Source organism: Pituophis catenifer, unplaced genomic scaffold (genome assembly GCF_029215685.1).
Source record: "Pituophis catenifer annectens isolate HBS135680 unplaced genomic scaffold, rPitCat1.0.hap2 SCAF_13, whole genome shotgun sequence".
In the NCBI taxonomy this organism is placed as follows: Eukaryota; Metazoa; Chordata; class Lepidosauria; order Squamata; family Colubridae; genus Pituophis; species Pituophis catenifer.
Genome location: NW_027256893.1, coordinates 19,138,748 through 19,158,873, shown reverse-complemented (window position 1 = coordinate 19,158,873; position 20,126 = coordinate 19,138,748). Strand labels below are relative to the sequence as shown.

Below are 20,126 nucleotides of genomic sequence, written 5' to 3'. Positions count from 1 at the left end.
TTCAAAAATATTAATTTCATTCAGAAATAAGACACTGTTGTGGTCTATCAACCGCCGGCCCGTTCAGCAGCCAAATCAGAGGAGGAGGAGGCGTGGGAGTCGGGGCCAGCATCCAGGCTGTCAGCACTTCAACCTGCATTTACTCTAGTGCTGACATAAGAAGGAGAAGAGGCGGCAGCTGGCAAGAGGATGCTTGATATTTCACCTACTTATTTTCCTTGAAGATAATATCCCCTAGGAGATGAGATGGGAGGGGGGACATTCCTGGGAGCTTAAGTAGTAGATATGGGGAGAGTGATTTGGAAGAAGGCCAATGAGACGCAGAGAATTGGAGAATGGAAAGGGAAGGTTTGGGATCAGGAAGTCATAGTTAGCTACGCCATGATCGGGGACAGATTGTCGTGCTTAAAATTTCTTCAAAGACTATCTGTTTGGAAATGCAATTTATTTTATTTGAGATGACATCGAAACCTGACACAGACAACCTGAGAGCTCTGAGGGGGAAGAGAGAATGGAGCTGGCAGAGAGTGACAGAGAGACCGAGGCGGAGCCTGGGCCATCCGTCAGCCCTCAGTGGAGTCAACAGCCTCCAGGTCTGGAGGTGGCTGATGAGGAAGAGGAGGAAAAGCTGGGTCCAGTGCCTGACGTGTGGATGTGCAGAAGGCAGAGGAGGGGAGAGCAGTGGAAATCTGTGAACCAATCCTTGGGAAGGAAGAGCCACCGCTGCTAGCTAAGCCACACCCTAGCTCTGGGGATAAAAGGCAGGGGGCGGAGACGAATAGATGTGGCAGACAACTATTCATCTTCCAGCCGGCCGGACTTGTTAGCCTGCAGTGAGAGAGAAACTTTTTGCCGGGGCTGCTGGCGCTCCTAATGAAAGGAATCATTGAGTTCACTCAAGAGGGTTTGAATGCTTGGGGAGCTGGGTCAGAACAGACACACCCAGACCTGCTGATTACTTGAAACTGTATGCCATGCATCAGTTACATTTTATTTAATTACATTTTATGCCATGCATCAATGAAAAGACAACTATACCTGCAGCCTATCAACGCGAACCTTCACTCCACCGACCACACCTTTCTTAAAGGAGGCAAGCATGTCCAGTATGGGATTGAATCTGCTTCCCCTGATGGAAAAGAAAAACACAAGATTTTATGTTGCAAACTTCTCAAATGCCCGAGCATTGGGAATCTTATGTGAGCGTTTCTATGGGCGAAGTCTTACCTTATATTGTCCTCTCGGATGAGCACAAGGAATAAAGGGCGGCCATGCATTTTCCAGTATTGTTTAATGAACTGCAAAGCATTCTAGGGAAATAAAGCCCCCCCCCAAAGGAGAAAGGATATTAAAATAGCGTAAATTGCAATAAAAACATCCAATTAGCAAAACAAAACAGTATGTGAGAATACTTGGATGTGTTGAATACAGTACATGTATGGCTGGCTGGGGAATTCTGGGAGATGAAATCCACATATCTTCTAGTGGCCATGATTGAGAAAGGTTGGTATATATAATGCAATTTAGATCTGCTGGATAGATAGATGAGAGAGACAAAGAGAGAGAGAGAGACAGACAGACAGACACAGACACAGAGAGACAGACACAGAGAGAGACACACAGAGAGAGACAGAGAGAGAGAGAGAGGAAGAGGCAGAGAGAAACAGAGAAAGACAGAGAGAGAAAGAGAGACACAGAGAGAGACAGAGACAGAGACAGAGAGAAACAGAGAAAGATAGAGAGATAGAGAGACAGAGTGAGAGAAACATAGTGAGACAGAGACAGAGAAATATAGAGGTAGAGATTACATATAATTCAACCCTTGTATATATAATGCATATAATGCACTGAATTCTGGGAGTTCAAGTACATACATCTTAAAGTGCCAAGGTTGAAAAACTGGTATATACAATGCAATTTCTATCTAAAACAGACCTGAATCAGCCCAATATGGTGATTCCTGAAGATGATTTGTAACATGGAAATGAACTCTGTGGAAAAGGCTTCATTGGCCACAAACATTAAGGAATTTCATAGGAGGCCCATGTCAGAAATATTTACTGAAATTATTAGTTCAATTTATTATTAGTTCAATTTATATGCCGCCTTTCTCTGGAGACTCAGGGCGGCTACGGAAATGGCATTTTAGGCAATGTTCTTTTTCTTCAGGGGTAATCTTTATTATCCCACTGAAAAGAATTATTTACAGAGAGTGGCAGGAGCTATGTTCCACTGTCAATGTCTCCGAAAGCTTCTTTATCCTCCAATTTTTTTGTAAAAAAAAAAAGTAAAATGCAAGCTACCAAAGCAATTTACTTAAAAGCCTATGGAAACTCAGGGAATTCAAATGGAAAGAAAGAAAGAAAGAAAGAAAGAAAGAAAGAAAGAAAGAAAGAAAGAAAGAAAGAAAGAAAGAAAGAAAGAAAGAAAGAAAGAAAGAAAGAAAGAAAGAAAGAAAGAAAGAAAGAAAGAAAGGAGGGAGGGAGGGAGGGAGGGAGGGAGGGAGGGAGGGAGGAAAGGAAGGAAGGAAGGAAGGAAGGAAGGAAGGAAGGAAGGAGGGAAGAAAGAAAGATGGGAGGGAGGGAGGGAGGGAGGGAATAAAGGAAGGAAGGAAGGAAGGAAGGAAGGAAGGAAGGAAGGAAGAAAGAAAGAAAGAAAGAAAGAAAGAAAGAAAGAAAGAAAGAAAGAAAGAAAGAAAGAAAGAAAGAAAGAAAGAGGGGGAGAATATTTTTTTAAAGGTAAAATTATAGAGCGCTGTTCTCTGGCACTGAATGTTCCCTGATTATCCAACCCAATCTTTACAAAGCCACCAGATGCTGAATATACCGTAAATCAAAAGCTCTCCTTGGGGTTTCAACAACTTTGTAATTTCCTTCTGTGGAGCACTAGGATTATTTTTTTTCCACTTATGAAAGTGAAGTTTACCAGTTCAAATGTAGATTTCTAGAAATTTTGATCAATTCAAGGTCACTCCAGTCTCTCTCTCCCCCCCTCCCTCTCTCTCCCTCTCTCTCCCCCATTTACAGCTATGTGATTAATCCTCAATTTAAAATTTTACAAAGAAAGCCAATCCTGATACTTTGGCCTTTTTAATGTGATTATTTGATAGTGGACTGCATTTCTTGTATCTGTCTGCTTCATCCTGGGCTTCTCTTTGACCCATTTCTGTGCTTCTTAAGAAAATAAGAAAAGGTGCAACATCTTATAGTGGAAAGAATATTTTTTTATAGGAAAAGCAACCCACAAATGTTCTTCTATGGCTCCAAATGCAGTAACTTTCAACTTTGTGGCTAATATATGGAATAGGCTATATAATCCAGTCTAATGCAAGTCAGTTCAAATTATGCCTGCTTCTTCTTCTTTTTTTTTAGTGAGGTTTTCTTTTATGTAAATTAAGCAAGTAAATTCAACTTCAGCTACAAGATTCTAGAGTAGAGGTCTTCAAACTTGGCAGCTTTAAGACTTGTGGACTTCAGCTCCCAGAATTCTCCAGCCAACTATGCTGGGAGTTGACCCAGACCAATAAAGCACAAGACTTAATCTATGATTTAAGTTTCTAAGCTTTTAAAATTAAAAACATAATAAGCAGAATCAGATTTTGTTCACAAAATACCTTAATATCATCAATCAACATCATAACATCCTGCGACATGTAGAAATCACTCAGGTCAAAGATGATTGGGTAGCAAACCACCGTTTTCCCCAGGATTCGATAAATCTGTAGAATAAACCATCAATGTCTCAGATCCATGAAACACGGACAATCAGATCTTCATCTTTCTGAAAGAAAACTCTAAATTCTACCCTGTTTCCCCCCAAAATAAGTCATCACCCGATAATAAGCCAGCCAGTCCTTACATCTACCGATTTGGCAAACCAGATGTAAAATTAGCATCCAGTTTGCCCGAACCGGTCTGAACCGGCTGAATCCCACTCCTGGTTACGGGAGTACAAGTTCTATCCAGCAATTACACTGAATTACACCCATGAGAGCTTTCTCCTAAATTACTAATGAGATGATTCTTCTTAAGAACCTGAAGAACAGTTGATCAACTCATCTTAGATAAGATTTGTCATTTCAGTTATACGCCATGCAAAAACTCAATGGGCCTTAATTCCTGAAAATGGAGCAAAAAAGCTTCGCTCCAAATTTCTTGCCGAGCTTAGAGAATAATTTAGACCACCTCCAATATTTACGCTAACTAGAACCATGCAGAATAGTAATTCTCTGTAAGAACCTTTGATGTTCCGAGGCAGCCAATTGGCCGATCGGGTCTTCCTGAGAGTCCCAATTTTTTGTTGATGCCCAGATGGAAATAAGCCTGTAAAACATAATGTAAGTGTTACACACACACACACACACACACACACACACACACACACACACACACCAACATTCAAAGAGAAGGTCGAGGGTAGTGTGTTTGGGAAGAATCGGGAAGGCGAATTCCTTATTCATTTTTTTTTCCCCCTTCGGGCAAAATCAGAATATTTATGATCTCGGGAGGGAAGAGACGATAAGTGGAGGTGAGATGGAGAGGGAAGTGATCTGGAACAGTCTTAAAAAAAAAGAAGAAGAAGAAGGAATAGTAATCACCCGTTCCTACTTCTGGCACATATGATTGCCTTGGTGAACAGATTAACTCTTTAAGAGTTGTAGCCAAAGCTTTCTGAGCCAAGAAGACTGCAGGGAAGCTGGTCAATGATTCTGTAGCAGAATGACCTTTTCATGAAAGCGAAGGTCAACCTCCTGCCGGCATTATTGGAGCGGTTTGGAAAAGAAAGCCAAGCACGTAGAAAGGAAAGAGAAGAATGGCAGAAATCGAAGAGAAGTTCCACTTAAAAAAACTGCACCTGGGAATAGGTACAAACGAACCCTATCTTTTCTTTGCCTTTCGTGGAACATCAGACCCATATTTAATGGCATCCTGTTAAAACTTATTGAATTATGGGCCGAGGCTGTTGCCTTTGGTGGTCGCTCATAAATTACGGTATGCCAGAACTAAGCTGTTATCAATGCTCTTGATGGTTGAGTTTATAGGACTCCCTTCCTGAAACAGTTATATGGGATTCTAATTTATCTGAGGGTTTGGTTCAAAGAAATAGTGGTGGCATCTCAAGGGGTTCTGTTTGCAAGCTGGAAATCTGAAGGGCTTCCTTCTCCTCCTCTTACCTATTCCTGTCCTTCCCCGGCCAGGCATGGTGAGGTGTTAAGTGTTTGAAATAAAATAAACACTGAAATCCATAATTGAAATACACTGACTATATAAATAGATTTAATATTTATTGGGGAAAGGGTGGTGGTTTATTTTTAGGGTGGACACTGAGCGGTGGCTCAGTGGCTAAGAGGCTGAGCTTGTCAATCGAAAGGTCGGCAGTTTGGCAGTTCGAATCCCTAGTGCCAGGTAACGGGGTGAGCTCCCGTTACTTGTCCTAGCTTCTGCCAATATAGCAGTTCGAAAGCATGTAAAAAATGCAAGTAGAAAAATAGGGGCCACCTTTGGTGGGAAGGTAACAGTGTTCCGTGCACCTTTGGCCTTTAGTCATGCCGGCCACATGACCACGGAGACGTCTTCGGACAGCGCTGGTTCTTCAGCTTTGAAACGGAGATGAGCACTGCCCCCTAGAGTCAGGAACGACTAGCACGTATGTGTGAGGGGAACCTTTACCTTTACCTTTTAGGTAGGACTGTTGCCTTGTTTATTTCTGGGAACTTTAAATTTTTTAATAGACATTTTAAAAAATGAAAGCAAGAAGCAGAATATTTTAAGTATAAACCCGATTTCCTCTCCATTTCTCTGTCTTTCACACACACAGCGTTAAAATAAAAAGATGACATCCTCCTCATCTTTTTGCAACGTGAGTCCAATTGTACCATATAAAAATGAAACATTGAGATTCATCTGAAAAAAGATGGACGCTTAATCCTCTAAAACAGCTTTATTTTCACGAAAGACTAAGGAGAACTAGGCTCTCGTTGAAATTATCCAAGTTATTTGACACATTAATGGATTTCTCTGCCAAGAGATATATGATATGATAATCATTTCTTTCTTTTCTTTTTTTAAAGATTCGGTTACTACTCAAAATATGTTACTCTCTGAAATTCAGTCCCATTGAATCCCTCTAATGTTCCTAATGCATCTAGCATACAAAAAGTAGCAAAAACAAAGGAAAATTGAACAATGAACTCTTTTTCTACTTATTTCCCAATTCAATGATTTTCCTATAAGTACAAAGCTCCAATTTATGGATGATGCTTGGGGCAAATATGTTCTTTCTTCTATTTTTATCAAAGAATCAGATCCACCAAGGAAAAGGAAGGAAGAGTCAGCATGCAGAAATATGTCTTTTTTCTTTCCTCTGTTTAATCATTTTCATTCTCGGACATTGCCTAGATAGTTCCAGTGGTGGGATTCAGCCAGTTCGCACCACTTCGGGAGAACCGGTTGTTAACTTTCTGAACAATTTGGTGAACTGGTTGTTGGAAGAAATCATTAGGGAAGAGAACCAGTTGTTAAATTATTTGAATCCCACCACTTGATAGTTCCCTGCAGTTTTCTTGGCAATTCTCCCCCCCCCCGCCCCCAGAAATGGTTTGCCATTGCCTCTTTCCTAGGGCTAAGTAAGAGGGACTGGCCCAAGGTTACCCAGCTAGTTTAGTGCCTCAGGTGGGATTAGAACTCACAGCCTCCCGGTTTCTAATCTGATGCTGAAGGAAAAGGCAGCATGAAGAAATATGTAGATGTCTAACAAATAGCTTCGTCATTGGGATGCATGTTATTTCGGAAAACAAATTTTGCCTGCGACAATTTTATGCACTGAGTAATCTCAGAATATCAACATGAATAAGTTAAAACATATTTGCTCAACAAAATTTGAATTGGACCTTGTTTACAAATGAGATGTGTTTGGACTAGAAAGATTTGCTGTTCTAAGCACTAGAGCGAAACAATATTAGATGAGATTTTCTCTCTATAAAAGCAAGTGTATCGTTTATTCCATGTTCTTGTAATTCATTTCTAGCTATTTCCAGGGGGTTCCTGATAATAAAAACCTGTCTTTATGGATGTGTGTTTTTGTGTGCATATAGTTTTTTTTTTAATTTGACATAAGTAGTACCAAAATCAAAGCCATTTATCATAGCCTAGGAAACACCGGTTTTCAAAAGAAAACGAAAAGTTGTTTTTTTTTTTTTAAAAAATGTCAAAGTAACAACTTACCTTCACAAGCTCCTGTTGAGGCCAAATCTGGATGGGTTCAACTTGTTGTGGTGTTTGTGTTTGGATGCCATATGTGTTCAGAAACACCTGTAAACTGTTGTTGTTTTCAGTGAAAACATTACAAAGGGACATTAGTGTGACAAAACTGGAATCTCTTTCCAGTAACCCATATTTGAAAGAAATCCAGGATTTTACTCTTACGAATGGAATCAAACCTAGGGCTGGGTGTAATAATCTTGATTACTGCTTTGAGACTTTCAAGGATAGAACTACCATCATCATCTTTTAATGACCCCACAATCCCTTGCAAGGTGGAGTCTGGGCAACTGAATGGAGCTAGCAGTGTTTTAATGGCCAGATCCCCTTCCTGTCGCCAATGCGGAGTTTTGTTCGGCAGATTGTGCCCAGAGAGAGAAATATCTGCCTCTACCTAGGATCGAACTCACAGCCTCCTGATTGTGAGGCAAGAGCTCCACCTCTAGGCCACTGCACCACTCTAAGGATAGAACTACTATCTAGGTCCAAATATCTCCAAAGGCTCTTGGAAGGATCAGCCTATGTTCACATGTTTATACAACATGCTAGGACAGAAGCACAACAATCGTGTGATAGTCTAATAATACAATGTCTCTATCCAGCCTATAACTCTTGACCCTGCCTGAGCTAAACCAGAAACCTGGTGACAAAATTCAGATCTGAACCAAGAATTCTTCCCAATCCATCATTCTTGAGATCAGTTCTGGAGCAGGGGACTTGGACTTCAATGGAGGTTTGTGCTGGATCTTGAAGCCCATTGAGTTAACTAATTTGTTGATCGAGGAAAAGGGAAAAGCCAAGCTCCTGATTGTAATTTCCAGCCTGACCCATCAAAAACCCAAAAGTTTCACACTGCTTCTTGATTGCAGGATGTTGTTGAAGGAGAAAGGGAGAAGATCTGTGGGGTTTCACCCACAGAGCCTCTGGAGACCACGGCGTTTCCATCTAAAGCAGCCGTCACCAACTGGTGGTCCGTGGACCACTGGTGGTCCGTGAGAAAATTTTGGTGGTCCACGAGAAAAATTATTTCCATTTTTTATATTGCACTAACTCAGGGGTCCTAAAACTACGGCCCCTGGACCAGATACGTGCAATGAACATTTGTGATGCTGCAGAGAGTCTCCCCCTTCAGGGGCTTTTTGTGCGGGTCGGAGGGGGGCAGAAATTCCAACTTGGGGTCTGCTTCAGCCTCCTGGTGTGAGGCTTTGGGCAAAGGCTGGAGGGAAGCACCGCTGGTGGTGAAGAGCCAGAGGACCTTGTTCCAATGGGACTGCATCATGGCCTAGAACTGGTTGACCATCTCAGACTGCTGAGCCTCCAGGGTCCGGTACCTGGCCTTGCACTCCTGCAGATCTTCCCTCTGCTTGGAAAGCCTATGCTCCTAGTCCTCAGTGAGGTGCTTCTGCTGAGCATCCTTCTCGGCCAGATCCAATTTGAACTGAGCCAGCTGTTTTGCCAACTCCTTCTCGTGGTGGCTGCATAGCTCCAACAACTGCTTCCTGTTGGGGCTCTAAGGAGCCCGGGCGGGGAGGCGTGGAGTAGCTGGCAGGGGAGGGATGTGTAGAGGCTGGTGAGGCGCCCCTCGACATGAGTGACATTGAGTTGGTCACGCCCACCCAGTCACATGACCACCGAGCCATGCCCACCCAGTCATTAGGCAGAACATATTAGTGGTCCGCAGGATTTAAAATTATGAATTTAGTGGTCCCTGAGGTCTGAAAGATTGGTGACCCCTGATCTAAAGTACCAGAATCACCAACGGGCACATTGAAAACCAATCAATGAGATTTATTGGAGCTCTGAAGGACTTACCGCTGGCTTTCAGCGACCAATGCAACGTGGACCACGAGGTCATTTTCCAAGGGACCCTAAAAGGATAAGAAGAAAAAAAAGAAAACTTTTTTTAAAAAAATTGGGATTCGCTATCTGATTGTTACCCACCACACAATGAGAAGCCAACGTGAACAATAACCATCCATTAAATATGATTGGCATTTTCCAGCTGCGTGGCTGCTTTTCGTTCATTCTTTATTGCCTGCTAATCAATTTGGTTATGCAAACAGGAGACAGGAACATCAGGGAAACAACGCGCATAAATCTCAATGCCACCTGAGGAGCTGCGCTGTCAATAATTTTTTGAATGATGCACTATTGAAACGGTAGGAACAGATTCTTCCTTTTTCTTACTCTTTTGTGGTGAAGCAGGAAGGAACCATGAGCTTTTGATTTATTAGACTTGTGCATCATTTATTTTTTTTTTTTAAAAAGCATTTTCCACTAGTCCGTGAATGTAATGCTACCGGTTATCCCTCAGCAGTGGTATATAATTTTAATGTATAACAGATGTTCTATGAAGCAGACAGCCTACGTGACTGCACATGTAGGGTTTATTTACCCAAAATTTCCTTTTCATTCATTTTATGGGCAGATTCCATATGTGTATGTGCTTGAGTACGGCGATGAGACCCCATCCATAGAAAAAACAAGGGAATTGTCACTGCCTATGGACATACCAGAACTTGTGGGGGGGGGAGAGGGGTCTGATCTAAGACACCAGCAATGCATCAACTATTTATTTATTTATTTATTGAATTTCTATACTGCCCTTCTCCCGAAGGACTTAGGGCGGTGAACAGATTAAGATTTCACATACATATAATAATTTTTTTTTATATAAACAGTAAATAATAAATTGAGTCAACTTGGTGTATCTGCTAAGACCTTGGCATAGAATTTAGATGTTTATGCTAGCCCTGCTTGTTGAAATAGAAAGGTCTTCAGGGCACGTCGGAAAGTGCGAAGATCTGTGATTATTCGTATTCCAGGGGGTATTTTGTTCCAAAGAGTAGGTGCCCCCACAGAGAAGGCTCTCTCCCTTGGAACTACTAGACGACATTGTTTTAATGATGGTACTATGAGTAGGCCTACTCTGTGAGAGCGTATTGGTTGGTGGGAGGTTATCGGTTGCAGCAGGTGGTCTCGTAAGTACTCAGGTCCTAAGCCATGGAGCACTTTAAAGGTAAGAACCAACACCTTGAAGCGCACTCGGAAGGCCACCGGAAGCCAGTGCAGCTCGCGTAGAAGAGGTGTTACATGTGAGCAACTATGCTTTTAGCTGTAGGGTTTTTAACTGGGCAACTTCAATTAGTGTGATAATGGTACAAAATAAAACTATACACACTATACTGTGCTTGTTCGAAACACACTTGCAAAAGCTGGGCACTTTCTACACATGTGGACTTCAACTATCATAATTCTCAACAACAGCTACTTTGGCAGAAGGGTTCTAGGACAAGGTAGCAATAGCACTGAGACTTATGTACTGCTTCACAGTGCTTTACAGCCCTCTCTAAGCAGTTTACAGAGTCAGCCTATTGGGTCCTCGTTTTATTCACCTCGGAAGGATGGAAGGCTGATTCAACCTTGAGCTGGTCAGGATCGAACTGCTGAACTGCTGGCAGAAGTAGCCTGCAGTACTGCATTCTAACCACTGCGCCACCACGGCTCAAGATGTCTAAACTATGCATCTAGATCGTGGCCAGGCTGGTGAAGCCTACTACACAAATGTAATGTAGTTTGCTTTTGTTTGAGAAAAACAACCAATGTTGTTTGACTAATGCTTATGAAAAGTAGAAGGGCACCTTAGATTTTAAGTCGTTACAATCCTCCTATGAATTTAAGAAGCCGTTCCACTTATTGTAAATCGGGCATTTGTGACAGCAAGATGGTGCAGGATTAAAACTGTTCTAGAGTAGAAGGATAGAACTGTGGTTAGAACTTGGTGTGAGGTTTAGTTTTCGACAAACTTCAAAGTAACAGCTGAGCAATATGCAAGGCCCACCACTCCTTACGGGGCCCTTGATTTAATCAGGATTGAGATCATTGGAAATTGGCCATCACAATATCCCCTTTGATCTGAGCTTCTAATGGCTTCGCAGCAGCCTGTTGACTGAGTTCCTGGCAGGGTCTTCGAAGCACAATAGAAAAAAATTGAAGTGCCCAATGGAACACATTAAGAGGTCAACATCTTTGAAAAGGGTTGTTCTAAATGAGTAAAGCAAGACATTGAGGGATGTCTTAATTCCAAAACATAAACACCCTGGCTCCATTAATGCTTTATTTATCCCGATGAATCTTTTGAAGCCTTAAATACAATTGATTTCAGCAAGGTTAAATGCAGGGGTGAAATTGGGCAGGTTATGACAGGTTCTGGAGAACCGGTAGTGGAAATTTTGAGTAGTTCGGAGAACCCACAAATATCACCTCTGGCTGACGCCTGGAGTGGGGAGGGAATGGGGATTTTGCAGTATCCTTCCTCTGGAGTGGGGAGGGAATGGGGATTTTGGAGTATCCTTCCCCTGGAGTGGGGAGGGAATGGGGATTTTGCAGTATTCTTCCCCTGGAGTGGGAAGGGAATGGGGATTTTGCAGTATCCTTCCTCTGGAGTGGGGAGGGAATGGGGATTTTGCAGTATCCTTCCTCTGGAGTGGGGAGGAAATGGGGATTTTGCAGTATCCTTCCCCTGGAGCGGGGAGGGAATGAGGATTTTGCAGTATCCTTCCCCTGGAGTGGGGAGGGAATGGGGATTTTGCAGTATCCTTCCCCTGGAGTGGGATGGAAATGGAGATTTTGCAGTATCCTTCTCCTGCCACGCCCACCAAGGCACGCCCACCAAGCCACACCCACAGAACTGGTAGTAAAAAAATTTGAATTTCACCACTGGTTAAATGTGAACGAGCTTTTAACATCGGGAAGAAGAAAGGACTGGAAAAAGAAGAAAACTTATGATTTGTTTCTTGGGTCTGTGATCCTGTTTTTTTTTGTTTTTGTTTTTTTTTGACTGAGAAAAAAAAATGCTGGAATGGAGATATTTTATGACTGGAAGCCAAATAATCAACATCTGTAGATAGCTGCAGAGAACTGCTGCTGTCTGTCCCAGTCTATTCCACAGAATATTTTAGAACTCAAAGACGAAGCCCTTTTATGAAGTACTTGTCCTCTTCAGTTGGAAATGGGAGATTCATAAGAAGAAAAAAAACAATTCAGGGGAATTACCCAAAAACACGTTATTGTTTCTCTGTTGTGGGAGAGAATCATTTTAAATGCAGATGAGCGTTTTTACGTATGGAGCCATTCAGGCTTGAATTCCAGTTATGGGAAAAAGAATAGCAGCCCTTCAATAGATCTGCTTTCATGATAAGTTTTTTTTTTTTAAGAAAAAGTGCCATTTTCTAGAAAATAGCTTCTATCCTCAAATCTCAAATTTGATTAAATTGTTTTATCACTAATGAGAACTACATGAGCTTCGTTAATGAATGAGATTGCCTTTTAAAAGAAACTTCAATTTTGGCTGACTGATTGGCTTTTATGAAGCGATCTCGCATTATATATACATATATATTGAGATGACTAAATGGATTTCCTTAATTTGCTTTGGAAGAAAAATGAGATGGCTTAATCCTTTGTAGTAAACTCTTTGTAGACGACAGGAAAGCTAGCCTTAGTTTTCTGAAGTTACAATGAAACTTCCAGCTTCAAATTCTATGGTTTGGGGAAGAAGGATGGGGAATCTGGAATCTGGGAACCCCCAAATCTCACTCCTGGCTGGCCCCGCCCGCCCCACCCCTCCTAGGAGTCCCCACGCAGCCCGTTTTGGATGCAAGTAAGCGCAGGGGTGCATGTGGAGGCTCGGGGAGGGCGAGAAACGGGCCTGCTGGAAGTTCAGGAAGGCCAGAAGTGGGCTCGTTACGGCCTCCAGAGGGCCTCTGGCGCCTGGGGAGGCCATTTTTGCTTTCCCGGAGGCTCAAGGAAAGCCACTGGAGCCCGGAGAGGACAAAAACACACCCACACACCATCATGGTTCAGGAGGCCAACTCGGCCATGCCCACCATGGCCACCCCACCCCCCAATAACCAGGCAGAGAACCCCTTGCTAAAGTTTTTGAAGCCCACCCCTGGAGAGAACCATTGTGTTAACCCAATTCAGGCGTTATAAAGAGGACGGCCTTGATAGAAAAATGGGAGAACTCTTACCAAGTAGGCATTCCTTAAACCCAAACAATAAAGAATGCATAAATGTCTCAGTCACCCTCTAATTCACATGAATATAAGAGGTGGAGGAAGCAAAGCATAATTAAGACTTGCAATCTTCCGTGATCATAGTCAATTTAATACAAGTAGTTTTAATCTTAATGTGGAGTTGATTTCTTGGTCTGATCTACATCTTAGAGCTGTCAGGCATGAAGAATCAGGACCAAACATTAAGTTCCAGTGAAGCTGATTTACTATCCGTGCCCGTACTAATCAACCAACGGTCAGCACTAAATTGGCACTAGATAAGAGTTAACGGAATTCAAGAGGGGGTTGAGCTTAGAATGCTTGTGGGAATGTAATGATTCCAGGCTGATTGCTCCCTTGATGCCACCCCCAGCTCTGCCTGACTTTCTCCTACATCTCCTGGACCATCAAGACAGTGGACACGTTTTCATTAACTTAGAAGAGTGTTGACTTTTGTGTAGCGCAGCGGATAATGTTTCCATGTGCTTTATTCTTATCTGAAATCAAAGGACAAATCTAGCTGAGTCATGTCTTGTGAGCCTTTCTGCTGAGAAAGCCGATTCCTGAATAAGGGAATAAATGTCTGTGCGACAAAGATTTACAGCCCAGCTGGATGAGAAAACCTGTTAACTGGGTTTCAATCCAGATAATGGGCTTTGCAGCTAAAAGGAATTAAAACAAATACTAATGGAATGCCTGTAAATTCCAAAAATCCAACAAAACATCTTGATTTATTGAACGGCAAACAGATAGAAGGTAAGAGTTGTGAAGAAGAAATTAATACAGTCAAGACTGCTTAAAAATAAATGTGTTAGGGACGTTAAATTGATTTGACTGCCTTAACTTCGCTGCACGCCTAAAAAATATGAGGTGATCCACAGAGTCTCCCATAACCTCATATATTTTGTGAGCTGTGTATCAATACATTTAAGTGAGAGGAAAATCGTTTTACTTGCTTCAACCTGCTAGTGTAGAACTTTCCCAGGAATCAACCTCAGGCAGGTGGTGAAATCCAATTTTTTTTTTTACTACCAGTTCTGTGGGCATGGCTTAGTGGGATGGCAGGGGAAGGATACTGCAAAATCTCCATTCCCACCCCACTCCTGGGGAAATGATATTGCAAAATCTCCATTCGCACCCCACTCTGGGGCCAGCCAGAGGTGGTATTTGCCGGTTCTCCGAACTACTCAAAATTTCCGCTACCGATTCTCCAGAACCTGTCAGAACCTGCTGGATTTCACCCCTGCCTCAGGCCTACTAACTTTTTTCATTGCCATTGTAACTTCGGACAGTTGCTAAACCAATAGTTGTAAGTCAAGGACTGTAGTGGGAGAGCCAGTCAATTTAATAACCAAAACACAAGCAGAGGGTCTCTATGGAAAAAAAAATAAACTCACCAATGCATCTCACATAGGCAGTTTTTTTTATATGTACTGTCCAGGCTGGTATTTTTATTTTTATTTTTTGAAAGAAAACAAAATTGAATAAATTACAGGACAGGCTCCTGATTGATGCTTGCTAATCGTAATTTTAAGGCCTTAGCTATTTACCCAGCACTGAGGGTTGTTTCAGTTCCAATAGTTATTCTTTAATTAGACCCAGCCTGGGTAGGCATTGATATAATTTTAGTAAACCAACTGGAATAACCCAGTCAAGTTTTGTAACCAATAGTTCAAATTTGCTTACTGGTTCTGCTGGCTTATAGAAACTGGTATACAATTTTTAAAATATATACCGTATTTTTCAGACTATAAGACGCACCTAAATTTACAGGAGGGAAAACAACAGAAAAATAGCTTTTGGCCTCCGCACCAGGGGTGCGTTCTTCTTGCCTTTACTACCAGTTTGCATGTGTCCACACATGCACAGATCACCTATGTTGACGTCCGGGTCAGTGGGCGGAGCCTCCCACCGGTTTTACTATCGGTTCTTGCGAACCGGTCTGAACCGGGGGCAACCCACCACTGCTCTGCAAGTGAGATTTTCCCAGGCTCCCAGAAGCACTCTGCAGTGCTCCGCACGGCCCGTTTTTGCCAAAAATGCGCTCATTTTTGGCCAGCAGAGTGCTTCTGGGGAACAGGGAGGGCAAAAACGTGATGAGTAGGGGGCTTGGGAGCCCAAAAATGGGCCCATTTTTGGAAAAAATGGCCCATGCGGAGTACTGCAGAGTGCTTCTGGGGGCTGAGGAGTGCGAAAACACGATGCACAGAGGGTTCAGGAAGCCAAAAACGCCTGCATTCAGTCTATAAACGTAAAGGTAAAGGTTCCCCTCGCACATATGTGCTAGTCATTTCTAATTCTAGGGGGCGGTGCTCATCTCCGTTTCAAAGCCGAAGAGCCAGCGCTGTCCGAAGACGTCTCCGTGGTCATGTGGCCGGCATGACTCAACACCAAAGGCGCATGGAACACTGCTACCTCCCCACCAAAGGTGGTCCCTATTTTGCTACTTGCATTTTTTACGTGCTTTCGAACTGCTAAGTTGGCAGAAGCTGGGACAAGTAACCACTTTTAGGGGGGAAAATGGTGCGTCTTATACTCTGAAAAATATGCTATATCATAGGGGCCGTCTATTCCAACACTGAAAAGTAGAACAAACTTTGCAAATGGTTATTATGTAAGCAATTTATTCTACGCTTCTCATCATAAACTAATCCAAGATTATTTCTTTTACAAAATGTTAGGGATCAACAATTTGCTCAACTGTAATGGATATTTTTTTTTCATACATCAGTAGATAAAGACATGCATACCTGATTTGAGTATCGCATGCTAACATTCCGCTGATCTTGAGAAGGAATGAAGCGGTTCACCGGGTCGATATCTTTAATGCTTACTAAACCATCAACTGAAAGCAAAACCACCAACATCAGTTATTTGTCAATGGGTAATTAAAAGCATTTGTCACCCCTGTAACAATTTATTACTCTGAGATACGCAGGAACTGAGATCAGTGCCTGATCATAAACCAAAATGATAATGGAATGTAGTAACTAGTCCCTAGGTTATGGAATGCATCGGAGCTCAGTTTTGCCAGAACATGTTGCACACCCAGAGTGGATCAGGAATAGAACAGAAAGAGAATAGAAGAAGTTTTTTTTTTTAAAAAAAAAAGCATGTGTTTTATGATACAGGTAAGAGAGGGCTGGGCCTTCAGTCACATGGTTGAGGTCATTATCTTGACTTTTCTTTTAACTCACTGAATACAATTAGGACAGGACAGGACAGGATGGAATAGGAAGAGGAAAGGAATGGAATTGGGAAAGGGGATAATAACAGAAAGAATAGAATAGAATAGAATAGAATAGAATAGAATAGAATAGAATAGAATAGAATAGAATAGAATAGAATAGAATAGAATAGAATAGAATTAATAATAGAGCAAAGTAGAGTAGAGTAGAGTAGAGTAGCATAGCATAGCATAGCATAGCATAGCATAGCATAGCACAGCATAGCATAGCATAGCATAGCATAGCATAGCATAGCATAGAATAGAATTAATATAATAGAAATAATATAGTGGAGTGGAGTGGAGTGGAGTGGAGTGGAGTGGAGTGGAGTGGAATGGAATAGAATAGAATAGAATAGAATAAAATAGAATAGAATAGAATAGAATAGAATAGAATAGAATAGAATAGAATGGAGTGGAGTGGAGTGGAGTGGAGTGGAGTGGAGTGGAGTGGAGTGGAGTGGAATGGAATGGAATGGAATGGAATAGAATAGAATAGAATAGAATAGAATAGAATAGAATAGAATAGAATAGAATAGAATAGAATAGAAATAATAGAGTGGAGTGGAGTGGAGTGGAATGGAATGGAATGGAATGGAATGGAATGGAATGGAATAGAATAGAATAGAATAGAATAGAATAGAATAGAATAGAATAGAATAGAATAGAATAGAATAGAAATAATAGAGTGGAGTGGAGTGGAGTGGAATGGAATGGAATGGAATGGAATGGAATGGAATGGAATAGAATAGAATAGAATAGAATAGAATAGAATAGAATAGAATAGAATAGAATAGAATAGAATAGAATAGAATAGAATAGAATAGAATAGAAATAATATAGTGGAGTGGAGTGGAGTGGAGTGGAGTGGAGTGGAGTGGAATGGAATGGAATGGAATGGAATGGAATGGAATGGAATAGAATAGAATAGAATAGAATAGAATAGAATAGAATAGAATAGAATAGAATAGAATAGAATAGAATAGAATAGAATAGAATAGAATAGGAATCTTTATTGTCATTTTAAGTGTACACCAATCAACACACATTAAAATGAAATTTCATTGCATTCAGCTCTCAAAGGATAACCATTATGCATACACCCACATATGCACACACATATATATCACAGAGAAACGTGACAGTCTAGTTCCAATATGCCACTGTCCGTTTCAGTCCCAAAATTCAAACAAGCAACATGGGGGAGCTTATTCCGAGAGACATTTCCAACATGTATTTTTTTTTTCCTCAAGGGTCTCTTTGAAAAGCCATCTTGAAATCCAACACTGCACTGAGAGATAATGATCTTGAACAAACGCACTATGACAAATCATCTGCCCATATGCTCCCCCCACCCACCCTTTCATTGTGCTTCAGACTTCAACATCAATAGCTTGAAATGTTTCTTCCCTGTGTCAGTTTTCTCTTTGGATGTAATAGGAAGCTACAGTTTAAAACAAGATATACTGTCAATGTTCAAAGGCAGACAAAGGAGTCTATGGAGAATAAATCTGGTCCAAGGCCACTAGTTTTGATGGAGGCAGGATGAACATTTCTGGATCATAGGTGCATCTTAATTGCAAACTGCTGCAGAGCAACATGGAAGAGGAACGCTATTTTCCTAACCATGCTACTGAACTTCCCTGAAAATATCTGTGTTGTGGCCCGCCAGCGGATCTGGCAGCAGATTCGGACAGTGAGGAGGTTGGGGAGGAACATGGGCCAGTCCTGGAGTCTGGGGAAGGCTCTGACGAGGGCTCTGCGTCGGAGGCAGAGAGGGGGCCAGGGCCAGATGCCAGTTATCAGCTGCCTTCGGAGTCAGACATCAGTGAGGCAGACGAACAGCTGGAGCCTGTTCCTAGTGTGCACTTGCGCAGAGTTGCCAGACGAAGGGAACAGCTAAAGGACAAGGGTCGACTTGGGAGTAAGGCCACAGGTGCACGATAAAGGACCGCTCCCAGAGGGAATAAAAGTGGAGCGAAAGGGGAGTGGAGTTTGCAGGAGACAATTAGTTCATTCCTGCATTCTTGCCAAGTATTGCAGAGTCTGAAAGATATCGGCCCGGCCACTCTCCAAGCCAGATAAAGGTCAGTAATTGTGAACTATCTTGAAAGACTGTGGGAGAGGAAAGACTTTGATGGAGAGGAATTCACTGTAAATTAAATAAAAGGGGCTTAGGACGAGGACTTGGTTTTGTGATGCTGGGGAAGCCTAGGTCAGAACAATCTGGTTGGTAAAATGGAAGATGACTCAATGGACATTTGGCCCAAACAAACAGTGTTGTTTTTACATTGTTAAGTATGAGGGAGTTTGTTCTCAGGTTAATAAGCTACGGTTTAGCAATTCTAGGAAACCGTGTGCGATACAGGTTCAAGAGAGTCGTGATGGCACAGTGGTTAGAAGGTGATATTGCAGGTTGACTCTGCTCACTGCCAGGAGTTCGATCCTCACCAGCTCCAGGTAGACTCAGCCTTCCATCCTTCCGAGGTGGGTAAAATGAGGACCCAGATCGTTGGGGGCAATGCGCTGACTCTGTAAACCTCTTAGAGAGGGCTGTAAAGCACTGTGAAGCGGTATAGAAGTCTACGTGCTATTGCTAAAAGATCACTCAGTGATCCAGGAACTTCCTCACGCAGCTTCTAAAACTCATGAAATCACCACAGTTCAGGTGCAGATACACCTTATTCAAATAGGAGAACATTCTGATTCTTTGGTAAATATGCTTACTTACCGAGAAGTTTGGCAATAATATAGAGGGACTGTCCCAACAGGAAAAACTTTCCATCCCGTCCGTGGTTGCTAGGAAACCTTTTCTGGCTGCCAGGATTTTTCTTTTCCAGTTCAACAAAATCAGCTGGCACGTGGTAATATTTAGGTACAACCGGAAAGCCTACAAATGTTGAAACAGACTAGTTAAAAAGGAATAAATGAAGGGACATGGGCGGTTCGGGAAAAAAAACAACAATGTGATAAATAAATAAATAAACACACGCAGAGGTGGTATTCAGCTGGTTCAAACCGGTTCGCCCGAAACGGTAGCAGAAATCGTGAGTGGGCCCGCCCCAGCTCTATGCCATCCTATTTAGGCACGTTTTTGAGGCCAGGTGCATGTGTGAAAGGCAGGCGCATGCGCAAACTAGGCGTGAGTGTGCACGCGTAGGGTGAACCAATAGTAACATAATGTGAAACCCTCCGCTGAGCACATATATGTCGAAATAAGTGCCAAAAACGAAGCACAGTGAATGAAGTAACGCTACTGGTGCTAATAATCATTCTGTGCTGCAGCTCACTAAAGATACAAACCGCCATCTCGATTTACACCTTGAGTGAACAGATGCAATGCCTTTAAACTGGTTCTAGGAGGAGGAGGAGGAGGAGGAGGAGGGGGAAGGTAATTTTTGACAGATGGAAAAGACTGTGCTTTTTCTTTTCTTTTTTTTTTTTTTTTAGACGTACCGCTGTTAGGCTGGTGCTACGGATCAGAAATATTTACAACTGCTATTAGTGAAATGAAAAGCCATAATGAAAAAGGAGCTCAGGAATGATACAGAAAAAACTTCATCTGCATTTTTCAATACGGTGCTT

The 20,126-nt window shown here is 42.1% G+C and overlaps 1 protein-coding gene across 3 annotated transcripts in view; it reads right to left on the bottom strand.

Annotated features, from left to right (window-relative positions):
* The window catches only part of PHKB (phosphorylase kinase regulatory subunit beta), a 117,654-nt gene that overhangs the window by 35,561 nt on the left and 61,967 nt on the right, over positions 1-20,126 (bottom strand). For all 3 annotated transcript variants that reach the window (XM_070953242.1, XM_070953241.1, XM_070953240.1), the window contains 8 exons: positions 19,273-19,431; positions 16,066-16,160; positions 9,072-9,127; positions 7,224-7,317; positions 4,239-4,322; positions 3,614-3,718; positions 1,228-1,310; positions 1,039-1,129 (listed from right to left, as the gene is read on the bottom strand). In XM_070953242.1, coding sequence (XP_070809343.1) covers positions 1,039-1,129; positions 1,228-1,310; positions 3,614-3,718; positions 4,239-4,322; positions 7,224-7,317; positions 9,072-9,127; positions 16,066-16,160; positions 19,273-19,431 — 767 coding nt within the window. The remainder of the gene's footprint in view (positions 1-1,038; positions 1,130-1,227; positions 1,311-3,613; positions 3,719-4,238; positions 4,323-7,223; positions 7,318-9,071; positions 9,128-16,065; positions 16,161-19,272; positions 19,432-20,126) is intronic.